The 16,684-nt window shown below is 51.6% G+C and overlaps 1 protein-coding gene across 1 annotated transcript in view; it reads right to left on the reverse strand.

Annotated features, from left to right (window-relative positions):
• LOC149436181 (rab-like protein 3) overlaps window positions 1-16,684 on the reverse strand; it is a gene marked incomplete at its 3' end in the record, with an annotated part of 39,721 nt that overhangs the window by 19,180 nt on the left and 3,857 nt on the right. The window contains exons 2-4 of the mRNA XM_089661920.1: window positions 14,006-14,097; window positions 11,739-11,868; window positions 8,004-8,118 (exon numbers count right to left, since the gene is read on the reverse strand). Coding sequence (XP_089518046.1) covers window positions 8,004-8,118; window positions 11,739-11,868; window positions 14,006-14,097 — 337 coding nt within the window. The remainder of the gene's footprint in view (window positions 1-8,003; window positions 8,119-11,738; window positions 11,869-14,005; window positions 14,098-16,684) is intronic.

Here is a 16,684-nt window from a genome sequence, read left to right on the forward strand (position 1 = left end):
TATGCACTGATATGTGGCACTGATGAGCACTGGCAGGTGGCATGGATGGACACTGACAGGTGGCACTGATGGGGCTACACTGATCATCAGTGCCCTGATGATCAGTGCACATGTCCCCTCTGAGTAAAGCCGATTACCAGCTCTCCTCTGTCAGCGTGACGGCTTGAGAGGAGAGAAATGTCGATAACCAACATTTCCCTATTTACATGCAATCAGCTGTGATTGGACACAGCTGATCACATGACCGAGCCGACATCTTCGGCTCTTTCCTTTGATCGGTGATCCACTGTGTCCGAGGGACACAACGCACCACCGATCGCCGCACCGCGCGCTCCTGAAGCCTCGCACGCGCTGTTAGAGTGGGAGGACGTCATATGATCACTTCCCAGAACGAGAGAACCGCCTTGCGCCTATCATTACCATATATGGCGGGCGGGAGGCGGTTAAAGTATCATGTATATAGAGAGCGCAGCGCTTATAAACAATTGGTGGAAAAACAGAGAATATTGAGTCCTCAATAAACCAAGTATTAGGTATAAATATTTTTAAAATTCAAACACCTTTCAAATTGAAGAATAAAGGGTAGTCCAGCAAATATATTGGTGAATGAGAAAAGAGGTGACTTGAATATCCGTGTGATAGTGGTAATGAAATGCGCACTCACCGTGCGCGCATATCAAATGCGCCTTTTACAGTTGCAAGAAAAAGTATGTGAACCCCTTGGGATTACGTGGAGTTTTGCATGAATTGGGCATAAAATGTGCTCTGAACGTCATTCAAGTCACTACAATTGAAGAACACAGTCTCCTGAACATAATACTACACAAACATTAGATGTTGCCATGGTTTAATTGCACATAACATGTAAACATTCACAGTGCAGGGAGGAAAAAGTATGTGAGGCCCTAGCTTAATGACTTCTCCCAGAGCTAATTGGAGCCAGGAGTGAGCCAACCTTGACTCCAATCAGTGTGATGATATTGGATGTGTTGCTGACAGCTGTCCTGCCCTTAAAAAACACACACCTATTTTGGGTTTACTAGTTTCAAGAAGCACTGTCTGATGTGAAGCATGACTCGCAGAAAAGAGCTCTCAGAAGACCTACGATCAAGAATTGTTGACTTGCATGAAGCTGGAAAGGGTTACAAAAGTATCTCCTTGAGCCTTGATGTTCCTGTGTCCACGGTAAGACAGACTGTCTACAAATGGAGAAAGTTTAGCACTGTTGCTACTCTCCCTAGGCGTGGTCGTCCTGTAAAAATGACTGCAAGAGCACAGCGCAGAATGCTGCATGAGGTAAAGAAGAATCGCAGAGTGTCAGCTAAAGACCTACAGAAATCTCTGGCACATGCTAACATTTTTGTTGACACATCTACAATAAGGAAAACATGAAACAAGAATGGAGTACATGGGAGGACACCACGGAGGAAGCCATTGCTGGCCAAAAAGAATATTGCAGCACGTTTGAAGTTTGCAAGAGAGCACCTGGATGTTCCACAGCACTACTGGCAGAATATACTGTGGACAGATGAAACCAAGACTGAGTTGTTTGGGAAGAACACACAACACTATGTGTGGAGAAAAAAAGGCACAGCACACCAACATCAAAACCTCATCTCCACTGTGAAACATGGCGGAGAAAGCATCATGGTTTGGGGCTGCTTTGCTGCCTCAGGGCCAGGACGGATTGTTGTCATTGATGGGAAAATGAATTCCAGAGTTTATCAAGACATTTTGCAGGAAAATGTACGACCATCTGTCCGCCAACTGAAGCTCCGCAGAGGATGGGTGATGCAACAGGACAATGACCCAAAGCATACAAGTAATTCAACAAAACAATGGCTGCAACAGCACAGAATACGCCTTCTGGAGTGGCCCAGTCAGAGTCCTGACCTCAACCCCATTGAAATGCTGTGGCATGACCTTAAGAGAGCGATTTACACCAGACATCCCAAGAATATTGCTACACTGAAACAGTTTTGTGAAGAGGAGTGGTCCAAAATGACTCCAGATCATTGTGCAGGTCTGATCTGCAACTACAGGAAACGTTTGGTTGAGGTTATTGCTGCCAAAGGAGGGTCAACCAGTTATTAAGTCCAAAGGTTCACATACTTTTTCCTCCCTGCACTGTGAATATTTACATGTTATGTGCAATTAAACCATGGCAACATCTAATGTTTGTGTAGTATTATGTTCAGCAGACTGTGTTCTTCTATTGTTGTGACTTAGATGACGTTGAGAGCACATTTTATGCCCAATTCATGCAAAACTCCACGTAATCCCAAGGGGTTCACATACTTTTTCTTGCAACTGTATATAATAATCTTGATGTATGGCAATGGGTGGTCCTCCCTCTATGGGATCCGAGGTAAGTGGTCCTCTTCCTTTAAGAGGTCCCCCTGTATGATCCTGGTAATGACCTGGGTAGTATTCCGTCCTTGGAGCGGGTCTGCGGGTTAAAGCACTCCCCCAGGGGGCAACAAGAATACTCCCATAGTGTAGTATTATTTTAGAAATTTATTGAGGTGCATCAGAGTAAAAGACAAACATTAAAAACGTTGCAGACAGTAGTCTGAGAAAAGGAACTGACCAGCTGGTATGTTAAGATGGCCGCCGGAGCTCCACGTTGCTCCGGTGGCGTGTTGTCACGGCGTGGCGTGGCTCCTCCTAACGCGTATCGTGTTCCAACACGTCTTCAGAGGGGGTTCATTGGCGACTACACTGTGGGAGTATTCTTGTTGCCCCCTTTATTCTTCAATTTGAAAGTTGTTTGAATTTTAAAAATATTTACCGTATTTGCCGGCGTATAAGACGACTTTTTACCCCTTGAAAATCTTCTCAAAAGTCGGGGGTCGTCTTATACGCCGGTATACGGCATACTGACACTTTTTAGGGGGGCGGCGCGTTGCCGCCGCCCCCCCCCCTTCCCCCAATGGAAGGGACACTAAGTACAGGGGTGGGCAGCGGCTGTTTCTTACCTGGTTCCGGTCCCACGACGATCCGGTCCAGGAAGCGCGGCTGCGCCTTCAGTTCGGCCACTGGATGTTCGTGCGGCTGCTCGGCTCCGCCTCCTCACCAGTGATTGGCCCGCCAGAACTGTAGCTCAGGAAAGGCACACAGGCGGCCAATCACCGGCGAGGGGGTGGAGCCGAGCGGCCCCCGCGAAAATCAAGTGCAGGACCAGCAGGTAAGTGGTCAGTGTAGAGGTGCTGCTGCAACCACATATGCTGGCTGCAGCAGCACCATACGAGAACAGGGTCAGCAAGTGTCAGTGGGAGGAATAGTGCCCCATCATTGGTGTCACTGATACCAATGATGGAGCACTATTCCTCCCACTGATACCAACGATGGGGCACTATTCCTCCCACTGATACCAATGATGGGGCACTATTCCTCCCACTGATACCAACGATGGGGCACTATTCCTCCCACTGACACCAACGATGGGGCACTATTCCTCCCACTGACACCAACGATGGGGCACTATTCCTCCCACTGATACCAATGATGGGGCACTATTCCTCCCCCCCACTGACACCAACGATGGGGCACTATTCCTCCCCCCCACTGACACCAACGATGGGGCACTATTCCTCCCCCCACTGACACCAACGATGGGGCACTATTCCTCCCCCCACTGACACCAACGATGGGGCACTATTCCTCCCCCCACTGACACCAACGATGGGGCACTATTCCTCCCACTGACACCAATGATGGGACACCATTCCACCCCCCACTGACACCAATGATGGGACACCATTCCTCCCACTGACACCAATGATGGGGCACTATTCCCCCCACTGACACCAATGATGGGGCACTATTCCCCCCACTGATACCAATGATGGGGCACTATTCCTCCCACTGATACCAATGATGGGGCACTATTCCTCCCACTGACACCAATGATGGGGCACTATTCCCCCCACTGATACTAATGATGGGGCACTATTCCTCCCACTGACACCAATGATGGGACCCTATTCCTCCCACTGACACCAATGATGGGGCACTATTCCTCCCACTGACACCAATGATGGGCCCTATTCCTCCCACTGACACCAATGATGGGGCACTATTCCTCCCACTGACACCAATGATGGGGCACTATTCCTCCCACTGACACCAATGATGGGGCACTATTCCTCCCACTGATACCAATGATGGAGCACTATTCCTCCCACTGATACCAACGATGGGGCACTATTCCTCCCACTGATACCAATGATGGAGCACTATTCCTCCCACTGATACCAACGATGGGGCACTATTCCTCCCACTGACACCAACGATGGGGCACTATTCCTCCCACTGACACCAACGATGGGGCACTATTCCTCCCACTGATACCAATGATGGGGCACTATTCCTCCCCCCCACTGACACCAACGATGGGGCACTATTCCTCCCCCCCACTGACACCAACGATGGGGCACTATTCCTCCCCCCACTGACACCAACGATGGGGCACTATTCCTCCCCCCACTGACACCAACGATGGGGCACTATTCCTCCCCCCACTGACACCAACGATGGGGCACTATTCCTCCCACTGACACCAATGATGGGACACCATTCCACCCCCCACTGACACCAATGATGGGACACCATTCCTCCCACTGACACCAATGATGGGGCACTATTCCCCCCACTGACACCAATGATGGGGCACTATTCCCCCCACTGATACCAATGATGGGGCACTATTCCTCCCACTGATACCAATGATGGGGCACTATTCCTCCCACTGACACCAATGATGGGGCACTATTCCCCCCACTGATACTAATGATGGGGCACTATTCCTCCCACTGACACCAATGATGGGACCCTATTCCTCCCACTGACACCAATGATGGGGCACTATTCCTCCCACTGACACCAATGATGGGCCCTATTCCTCCCACTGACACCAATGATGGGGCACTATTCCTCCCACTGACACCAATGATGGGGCACTATTCCTCCCACTGACACCAATGATGGGGCACTATTCCTCCACTGATACTAATGATGGGGCACTATTCCTGCCACTGACACCAATGATGGGGCACTATTCCTCCCACTGACACCAATGATGGGGCACTATTCCTGCCACTGATACCAATGATGGGGCACTATTCCTCCCACTGACACCAATGATGGGGCACTATTCCTCCCACTGACACCAATGTTGGGACACCATTCCTCCCACTGACACCAATGATGGGGCACTATTCCCCCCACTGATACCAATGATGGGGCACTATTCCTGCCACTGATACCAATGATGGGGCACTATTCCTCCCACTGACACCAATGATGGGGCACTATTCCTCCCACTGACACCAATGATGGGGCACTATTCCTCCCACTGACACCAATGATGGGGCACTATTCCTCCCACTGACACCAATGATGGGGCACTATTCCTCCCACTGACACCAATGATGGGGCACTATTCCTCCCACTGACACCAATGATGGGGCACTATTCCTCCCACTGACACCAATGATGGGGCACTATTCCTCCCACTGACACCAATGATGGGGCACTATTCCTCCCACTGACACCAATGATGGGGCACTATTCCTGCCACTGACACCAATGATGGGGCACTATTCCTCCCACTGACACCAATGTTGGGACACCATTCCTCCCACTGACACCAATGATGGGGCACTATTCCCCCCACTGATACCAATGATGGGGCACTATTCCCCCCACTGATACTAATGATGGGGCACTATTCCTGCCACTGATACCAATGATGGGGCACTATTCCTCCCACTGACACCAATGATGGGACACTATTCCTCCCACTGACACCAATGATGGGGCACTATTCCTCCCACTGACACCAATGATGGGGCACTATTCCTCCCACTGACACCAATGATGGGGCACTATTCCTCCCACTGACACCAATGATGGGGCACTATTCCTCCCACTGACACCAATGATGGGGCACTATTCCTCCCACTGACACCAATGATGGGACACTATTCCTCCCACTGACACCAATGATGGGACACTATTCCTCCCACTGACACCAATGATGGGGCACTATTCCCCCCACTGATACTAATGATGGGGCACTATTCCTGCCACTGACACCAATGATGGGGCACTATTCCCCCCACTGACACCAATGATGGGGCACTATTCCTCCCACTGACACCAATGATGGGACACTATTCCTCCCACTGACACCAATGATGGGGCACTATTCCTCCCACTGACACCAATGATGGGGCACTATTCCTCCCACTGACACCAATGATGGGGCACTATTCCTCCCACTGACACCAATGATGGGACACTATTCCTCCCACTGACACCAATGATGGGGCACTATTCCTCCCACTGACACCAATGATGGGGCACTATTCCTCCCACTGACACCAATGATGGGGCACTATTCCTCCCACTGACACCAATGATGGGGCACTATTCCTCCCACTGACACCAATGATGGGGCACTATTCCTCCCACTGACACCAATGATGGGACACTATTCCTCCCACTGACACCAATGATGGGACACTATTCCTCCCACTGACACCAATGATGGGACACTATTCCTCCCACTGACACCAATGATGGGGCACTATTCCCCCCACTGATACTAATGATGGGGCACTATTCCTGCCACTGACACCAATGATGGGGCACTATTCCCCCCACTGACACCAATGATGGGGCACTATTCCTCCCACTGACACCAATGATGGGACACTATTCCTCCCACTGACACCAATGATGGGGCACTATTCCTCCCACTGACACCAATGATGGGGCACTATTCCTCCCACTGACACCAATGATGGGGCACTATTCCTCCCACTGACACCAATGATGGGGCACTATTCCTCCCACTGACACCAATGATGGGACACTATTCCTTCCACTGACACCAATGATGGGGCACTATTCCTCCCACTGACACCAATGATGGGGCACTATTCCTCCCACTGACACCAATGATGGGACACTATTCCTCCCACTGACACCAATGATGGGACACTATTCCTCCCACTGACACCAATGATGGGGCACTATTCCTCCCACTGACACCAATGATGGGGCACTATTCCTCCCACTGACACCAATGATGGGACACTATTCCTCCCACTGACACCAATGATGGGACACTATTCCTCCCACTGACACCAATGATGGGACACTATTCCTCCCACTGACACCAATGATGGGGCACTATTCCTCCCACTGACACCAATGATGGGGCACTATTCCTCCCACTGACACCAATGATGGGGCACTATTCCTCCCACTGACACCAATGATGGGGCACTATTCCTCCCACTGACACCAATGATGGGACACTATTCCTTCCACTGACACCAATGATGGGGCACTATTCCTCCCACTGACACCAATGATGGGGCACTATTCCTCCCACTGACACCAATGATGGGACACTATTCCTCCCACTGACACCAATGATGGGACACTATTCCTCCCACTGACACCAATGATGGGGCACTATTCCTCCCACTGACACCAATGATGGGGCACTATTCCTCCCACTGACACCAATGATGGGACACTATTCCTCCCACTGACACCAATGATGGGACACTATTCCTCCCACTGACACCAATGATGGGACACTATTCCTCCCACTGACACCAATGATGGGGCACTATTCCTCCCACTGACACCAATGATGGGACACTATTCCTCCCACTGACACCAATGATGGGACACTATTCCTCCCACTGACACCAATGATGGGACACTATTCCTCCCACTGACACCAATGATGGGGCACTATTCCTCCTACTGCAAAATTACAGTTATGAAGTAGCAACGAAAATAATTTTATGGTTGGGGGTCACCACAACATGAGGAACTGTATTAAGGGGTCGCGGCGTTAGAAAGGTTGAGAACCACTGATCTATACATTATTCGGTTAAAGTATCATGTGTGGGGGGGGGGGGGGGGGGGGTGGGATAGAACATGAGATATTGGGCCTGTGTAGGACGGGGAATACTCACCCACCGGTGACCAGCACACCCGTTGGCTGCAGATCTTTGTTGAGAGTCTCCAGTAGCCAGCGGTGCAGATTCTGAGATGACTTCTTGTTGGTGAGATCATGGACCAGGAGGATACCTGCAACCACACATTTACAGATGAAATGAACTCCGCTTATATCTTCCCTTCCCCCCCTCATTAAATATTACCTTTCCATTTTCATTACATATTGTATTTTAGATCCTATGATGTCATCACTGGGACTCTGTGCTTCTCTATGCAATGCAGGCAGATCATAACTAGTGGGAGTGGCCGGCAAGGGTTCTGTACATAGCTTCAAAAAAAAAAAAAAAAAACATCACAGGACCCCTTTCGAGAGCCCTCAGTTGTGATGCAAGCAGTGGGAGGAGTTATGCAAATACCAAAATGCTTCAATGGGCGGATGTCAGTCTGGTGAGTTTTCCTAGACAGGCTGCATTTGCATGCAGACTGACCACTAGGTAACGCCCGCCTGTTATGCCGAACCTCCATGATAAAAGCACTGAAATCCGGTAAATGAAAGGGGTGGGTCCGGGACAGTCAGGCTGGGGAGGAAAGAGCTAGATGATGCAGGATGCCCTCCAGCCAGGAAATCGGGCGGAGCTCTGACTTGCTGCAGCTTCTAATACAGTGTTTTTCAACCTTTTTTGTGCAAAGGCACACTTTTTTCATGAAAAAAATCACGAGGCACACCATTAGAAAATGTTAAAAAAATGGACCTCTGTGCCTATATTGACTATATATAAAGTAATTCTCTTGAATAGGAATCAAACACGTTACGGATGAAATTGGAATTTTTCCCACGGCACACCAGACAATATCTCACGGCACACCAGACAATATCTCACGGCACAGTGGTTGAAAAACGCTGTTCTAATACACACTGTGAGAAGATCACAGTGTGCGGTGAAATAGGAGGAAGCCATTTCAGTCCAGGGGAGGAGCCGCTACACCTGTGCAAGACTGACGGGGAGGAGCCGGTACACCTGTGCAAGACTGACGGGGAGGAGCCGGTACACCTGTGCAAGACTGACGGGGAGGAGCCGGTACACCTGTGCAAGACTGAAGGGGAGGCGCCGGTACACCTGTGCAAGACTGAAGGGGAGGAGCCGGGACACCTGTGCAAGACTGAAGGGGGAGGAGCCGGGACACCTGTGCAAGACTGAAGGGGAGGAGCCGGTACACCTGTGCAAGACTGAGGGGAGGAGCCGGTACACCTGTGCAAGACTGAAGGGGAGGAGCCGGTACGCCTGTGCAAGACAGAAGGGGAGGAGCCGGTACGCCTGTGCAAGACAGAAGGGGAGGAGCCGGTACGCCTGTGCAAGACTGAAGGGGAGGAGCCGCTACGCCTGTGCAAGACTGAAGGGGAGGAGCCGCTACGCCTGTGCAAGACTGAAGGGGAGGAGCCGGTAAACCTGTGCAAGACTGAAGGGGAGGAGCCGGTACACCTGTGCAAGACTGAAGGGGAGGAGCCGGTACGCCTGTGCAAGACTGAAGGGGAGGAGCCGGTACGCCTGTGCAAGACTGACGGGGAGGAGCCGGTACGCCTGTGCAAGACTGACGGGGAGGAGCCGGTACGCCTGTGCAAGACTGACGGGGAGGAGCCGGTACGCCTGTGCAAGACTGACGGGGAGGAGCCGGTACGCCTGTGCAAGACTGACGGGGAGGAGCCGGTACGCCTGTGCAAGACTGAAGGGGAGGAGCCGGTACGCCTGTGCAAGACTGAAGGGGAGGAGCCGGTAAACCTGTGCAAGACTGAAGGGGAGGAGCCGGTATACCTGTGCAAGACTGAAGGGGAGGAGCCGGTACACCTGTGCAAGACTGACGAGGAGGAGCCGGTACACTGTGCAAGACTGACGGGGAGGAGCCGGTACACCTGTGCAAGACTGACGGGGAGGAGCCGGTACACCTGTGCAAGACTGAGGGGAGGAGCCGGTACACCTGTGCAAGACTGAGGGGAGGAGCCGGTACACCTGTGCAAGACTGAGGGGAGGAGCCGGTACACCTGTGCAAGACTGAGGGGAGGAGCCGGTACACCTGTGCAAGACTACGGGGAGGAGCCGGTACACCTGTGCAAGACTGACGGGGAGGAGCCGGTACACCTGTGCAAGACTGACGGGGAGGAGCCGGTACACCTGTGCAAGACTGAGGGGAGGAGCCGGTACACCTGTGCAAGACTGAAGGGGAGGAGCCGGTACACCTGTGCAAGACTGACGGGGAGGAGCCGGTACACCTGTGCAAGACTGAAGGGGAGGAGCCGGTACGCCTGTGCAAGACTGAAGGGGAGGAGCCGGTACGCCTGTGCAAGACTGAAGGGGAGGAGCCGTTAAGCCTGTGCAAGACTGAAGGGGAGGAGCCGGTATACCTGTGCAAGACTGAAGGGGAGGAGCCGGTACACCTGTGCAAGACTGACGAGGAGGAGCCGGTACACTGTGCAAGACTGACGGGGAGGAGCCGGTACACCTGTGCAAGACTGACGGGGAGGAGCCGGTACACCTGTGCAAGACTGAGGGGAGGAGCCGGTACACCTGTGCAAGACTGAGGGGAGGAGCCGGTACACCTGTGCAAGACTGAGGGGAGGAGCCGGTACACCTGTGCAAGACTGAGGGGAGGAGCCGGTACACCTGTGCAAGACTACGGGGAGGAGCCGGTACACCTGTGCAAGACTGACGGGGAGGAGCCGGTACACCTGTGCAAGACTGACGGGGAGGAGCCGGTACACCTGTGCAAGACTGACGGGGAGGAGCCGGTACACCTGTGCAAGACTGACGGGGAGGAGCCGGTACACCTGTGCAAGACTGAGGGGAGGAGCCGGTACACCTGTGCAAGACTGAAGGGGAGGAGCCGGTACACCTGTGCAAGACTGACGGGGAGGAGCCGGTACACCTGTGCAAGACTGAAGGGGAGGAGCCGTACACCTGTGCAAGACTGAAGGGGTGGAGCCGTACACCTGTGCAAGACTGAGGGGAGGAGCCGCTACACCTGTGCAAGACTGAAGGGGAGGAGCCGCTACACCTGTGCAAGACTGCAGGGGAGGAGCCGGTACACCTGTGCAAGACTGAAGGGGAGGAGCCGCTACGCCTGTGCAAGACTGAAGGGGAGGAGCTGGTAAACCTGTGCAAGACTGAAGGGGAGGAGCCGGTACACCTGTGCAAGACTGAAGGGGAGGAGCCGGTACACCTGTGCAAGACTGAAGGGGAGGAGCCGGTACACCTGTGCAAGACTGACGAGGAGGAGCCGGTACACCTGTGCAAGACTGAAGGGGAGGAGCCGGTACACCTGTGCAAGACTGAAGGGGAGGAGCCGGTACACCTGTGCAAGACTGAAGGGGAGGAGCCGTACACCTGTGCAAGACTGAGGGGAGGAGCCGGTACACCTGTGCAAGACTGAGGGGAGGAGCCGCTACACCTGTGCAAGACTGAAGGGGAGGAGCCGCTACACCTGTGCAAGACTGAAGGGGAGGAGCCGCTACACCTGTGCAAGACTGAAGGGGAGGAGCCGCTACACCTGTGCAAGACTGAAGGGGAGGAGCCGCTACACCTGTGCAAGACTGAAGGGGAGGAGCCGCTACACCTGTGCAAGACTGAAGGGGAGGAGCCGCTACACCTGTGCAAGACTGAAGGGGAGGAGCCGCTACACCTGTGCAAGACTGAAGGGGAGGAGCCGGTACACCTGTGCAAGACTGAAGAGCAGGCCGGTGGGAGGGTTTAGGTGCTCACCATTGATGCCATTGTAGAAGGCGGCTCTGGCCTTCTTTACACTGCTGGCGCTGCCGACCGATCCCCCAACGTCCCAAAGCTCGATGAAAAACGTCTTCTCCTCCGGGGTCCCCTCCTTGTATTCATGCAGCTGGAAAACAATCAGGAAGCAATGAGATTCAGCCTTAAAGTGGTTGTCACCCTCCATACCCCCAGTACAGTGACCGGCCTCAGGTGATACACAGAGATGAAACAAATCCTCCTACATAAGTTATACCTGATTATCTGCAGCAATCTGTCCCCTACATTCAAAGTGCAGAATTTACACAGGATCGCTCAGCTTTGAAAAGCAGGGGACGGGGAGCTGAAGTTACATCAGTGAGGAGAGCGCTGAGAGCTGATTGGAGGGAAGAGACATACCCCCCCCCCCTCACAGGAACAGTGCTGAGGCTGTCAATCGCAGGCTGTGCTCTCCCTTGTCACCATTTTTCTCTTGGTGTCAGGAAAACTCATCAGAAGAGGCTCATGCTGATAGCAGAGGAATGAGGCAGCAGACAGAAATGACACTTAGTGCTCTGGACTGAGACAAGTACTCACTATAGAGGGAAATGCTTTGTTCATATTTCAGGCCTGAGGTTTACAAGCACTTTAACCACTTCTGGACCAGCGACGTCGCTGGACTTTCAGTGGTTGTACCGGATTGATGGCTGCAGCTCTCTTGGGATCTCCCTGGCCGGACAGCCAGAATCGCCTTTGTGCCGATTCTGTGCCGCCGCTCGGCGTCAAGGCCCAGACGCCGGGAGGCCGCACATCTGCGTGCGGCTGGCGCCAAGAGGTTACGCAACACTGGGGGACCCGAAGGCCCTGGTATGGATTCTGCAGACTCATCTGCAGAATGTTCACATTCTGCAGATGAGTCACAGTTGCCGGGGATGTGGCGGCCGCCTGCTCCTTGACAACCATGACAGGTACAGGTTGCTAAGGATGCTGGCGGCAGCCAGCTGCTTGACAACCTTGTAGAACCATACACATTCGTGTAACTATCACGCGCCGGGACCGCTACTTAATTGCTACGTGTTTATTGATTTCCTTTTGGGAATTGAGCTTTATGCGACATTCAGGGAAAATGTTGGGACGCCTGAATACTGCATGAGGTCGGCATTAGTGGGCGGAGCCCATTATGCGGTACACAGAATACTGCGATCTAGTTTGGCTGGTTGTACTTTTTCGTAGTCACTTCCCATCGTGAAGAGGCGCCGCAGTCACCCGCCATCCGTCAGAACTTCACATATATCGATTCTTTACTATTTATTATTGCAGACTGTGATTGTAATTCAAAGCAGCACCAGCAGCCAAGCAGCTCATAGGAGGAGAGAGCAGGGTGACGGAGAGGGGAGCTCATCCCTGTGCTGCTTCTCCTTTCACAGTCCAATCACAGGTTGGGGGCGGGTCCAGGATGAACTAAGCTTAGAGCGGTGGTCTCCAAACTGCGTGCTGGGAAGGGGACAATGATGGGGCACTATTCCTCCCACTGACACCAATGATGGGGCACTATTCCCCCCACTGACACCAATGATGGGGCACTATTCCTCCCACTGACACCAATGATGGGGCACTATTCCTCCCACTGACACCAATGATGGGGCACTATTCCTCCCACTGACACCAATGATGGGGCACTATTCCTCCCACTGACACCAATGATGGGGCACTATTCCTGCCACTGATACCAATGATGGGGCACTATTCCTCCCACTGATACCAATGATGGGGCACTATTCCTCCCACTGACACCAATGATGGGACACTATTCCTCCCACTGACACCAATGATGGGACACTATTCCTCCCACTGACACCAATGATGGGACACTATTCCTCCCACTGATACCAATGATGGGACACTATTCCTCCCACTGACACCAATGATGGGACACTATTCCTCCCACTGACACCAATGATGGGGCACTATTCCTCCCACTGACACCTATGATGGGACACTATTCCTCCCACTGACACCAATGATGGGGCACTATTCCCCCCACTGACACCAATGATGGGACACTATTCCTCCCATTGATACCAATGATGGGGCACTATTCCTCCCACTGACACCAATGATGGGGCACTATTCTTCCCACTGACACCAATGATGGGGCACTATTCCTCCACTGATACCAATGATGGGGCACTATTCCTCCCACTGACACCAATGATGAGGTCCGGCCCCCAAAGTCTGAAGGACAGTAAATTGGCCCTGTGTTTAGATTGTTGATAACGGGGACTCACCCTGACATCCACGGAACAGCCGACAGTCCAGGACGGGTTCCCCAGGACTTGGTTCTGACACAGCAGATGGACGAGGGAGGATTTCCCCACTCCTGGGAACAGGGAGAGCAACCGTCAGATCGTCTCTGGGGTCCTTGTAGGGACCGCTAACAGGATGTGCAACTAAAACCCACACGGTCCTTGTAGGGACAGATTACAGAATGATGAGAACAATCAACCTATGATGTCCTAGAGGGCCGAGAACCAATCGTATTCTGGTCCCTGTAGGAACCGAGTACAAGGGGGGCTTTGATATTAATATGTAGCAGTCCATGCAGGGACTGTGTACAGACTGATCCAAGTACGGGGCAGATGTTATATTCCTGGTGTTATGGTCCCTGGAGTATGGAGTCCCTCATAATGTATTATGGTCCTTGTAAGGACTGGCTTTATATGAGTCCAATAATAATGTATTATGGTCCCTGTAAGGACTGGCTTTATGAGTCCCTGATAATATTGTATTATGGTCCCCCTAAGGACTGGCTTTATACTAGTTTCCAATACTAATGTATTATGGTCCCTGTAAGGACTGGCTATATATTACATCTTGATAATGATGTATTATGGTCCTCGTTGGGAAAGACTTTAAATTGGTCCTTGATTATAATGTATTATAGTCCCTGTAAGAACTGATTTTATATTAGTCTCTGATATCAATGTATTATGGTCCCCATCATGGTCACCTTTACATAAGTCCCCAATAGCTATTGTGTGATGGTCCCTGTAAGGACTGGCTTTATATTAGTCCCTGTTATTACGGTTTAATGGTCCCAGTAGGGACTGCCTTTTTTGTCAAAGATAATACTGTATTATAGTCCCTGTAAGAACTGATGTATTATGGTCCCTGTTGAGAATGACTTTAACTTAGTCCCTATTAATATTAAGGAGATCTCGCTTTGTATTAGTCCCCGATAACAATGTAGTATGGTCCCTGTAAGGACAAACTGTATATGATTTCCCAATATTAAATGCATGATGGTTCCTGTAGGGACTGACTTTATGTTAGTCCTTGAAAATCATGTGCTATAGTCCCTGCAGTGTGTGACTTCATATTACTCCCCAATAACAACGTAATATAGTCCTTGTAAGGGATTATGTTAAATTAGACCCTCATATTCAAGTATTATGGTCCCTGTAGGGACTGACTCTGTATTACTCCCCGATAACAATGCGCTCTAGTCCCTCTACATACCGGCTTTAAATTAGTCCCTGATAATACAGTGAGGAACAGAAGTATTTGAACCCCCTGCGATTCTGCAAGTTCTCCCACTTCTCCATCACGGAGGGTCTGACATTCACATTGCAGGGGATTCCCACTCTGAGGACAGAATTCAGGAGATCACATTGCAGGGGATTCCCACTCTGAGGACAGAATTCAGGAGATCACATTGCAGGGGATTCCCACTCTGAGGACAGAATTCAGGAGATCACATTGCAGGGGATTCCCACTCTGAGGACAGAATTCAGGAGATCACATTGCAGGGGATTCCCACTCTGAGGACAGAATTCAGGAGATCACATTGCAGGGGATTCCCACTCTGAGGACAGAATTCAGGAGATCACATTGCAGGGGATTCCCACTCTGAGGACAGAATTCAGGAGATCACATTGCAGGGGATTCCCACTCTGAGGACAGAATTCAGGAGATCACATTGCAGGGGATTCCCACTCTGAGGACAGAATTCAGGAATCACATTGCAGGGGATTCCCACTCTGAGGACAGAATTCAGGAGATCACATTGCAGGGGATTCCCACTCTGAGGACAGAATTCAGGAGATCACATTGCAGGGGATTCCCACTCTGAGGACAGAATTCAGGAGATCACATTGCAGGGGATTCCCACTCTGAGGACAGAATTCAGGAGATCACACTGCAGGGGATTCCCACTCTGAGGACAGAATTTAGGAGATCACACTGCAGGGGATTCCCACTCTGAGGACAGAATTCAGGAATCACATTGCAGGGGATTCCCACTCTGAGGACAGAATTCAGGAGATCACATTGCAGGGGATTCCCACTCTGAGGACAGAATTCAGGAGATCACATTGCAGGGGATTCCCACTCTGAGGACAGAATTCAGGAGATCACATTGCAGGGGATTCCCACTCTGAGGACAGAATTCAGGAGATCACATTGCAGGGGATTCCCACTCTGAGGACAGAATTAAGGAGATCACATTGCAGGGGATTCCCACTCTGAGGACAGAATTCAGGAGATCACATTGCAGGGGATTCCCACTCTGAGGACAGAATTCAGGAGATCACATTGCAGGGGATTCCCACTCTGAGGACAGAATTCAGGAGATCACATTGCAGGGGATTCCCACTCTGAGGACAGAATTCAGGAGATCACATTGCAGGGGATTCCCACTCTGAGGACAGAATTCAGGAGATCACATTGCAGGGGATTCCCACTCTGAGGACAGAATTCAGGAGATCACATTGCAGGGGATTCCCACTCTGAGGACAGAATTCAGGAGATCACATTGCAGGGGATTCCCACTCTGAGGACAGAATTCAGGAGATCACATTGCAGGGGATTCCCACTCTGAGGACAGAATTCAGGAGATCACATTGCAGGGGATTCCCACTCTGAGGACAGAATTAAGGAGATCACATTGCAGGGGATTCCCACTCTGA

Source organism: Staurois parvus, unplaced genomic scaffold, assembly GCF_062004578.1.
Source record: "Staurois parvus isolate SC_StPar_1 unplaced genomic scaffold, SC_StPar_1.0 ptg001406l, whole genome shotgun sequence".
Lineage (NCBI taxonomy): Eukaryota > Metazoa > Chordata > Amphibia > Anura > Ranidae > Staurois > Staurois parvus.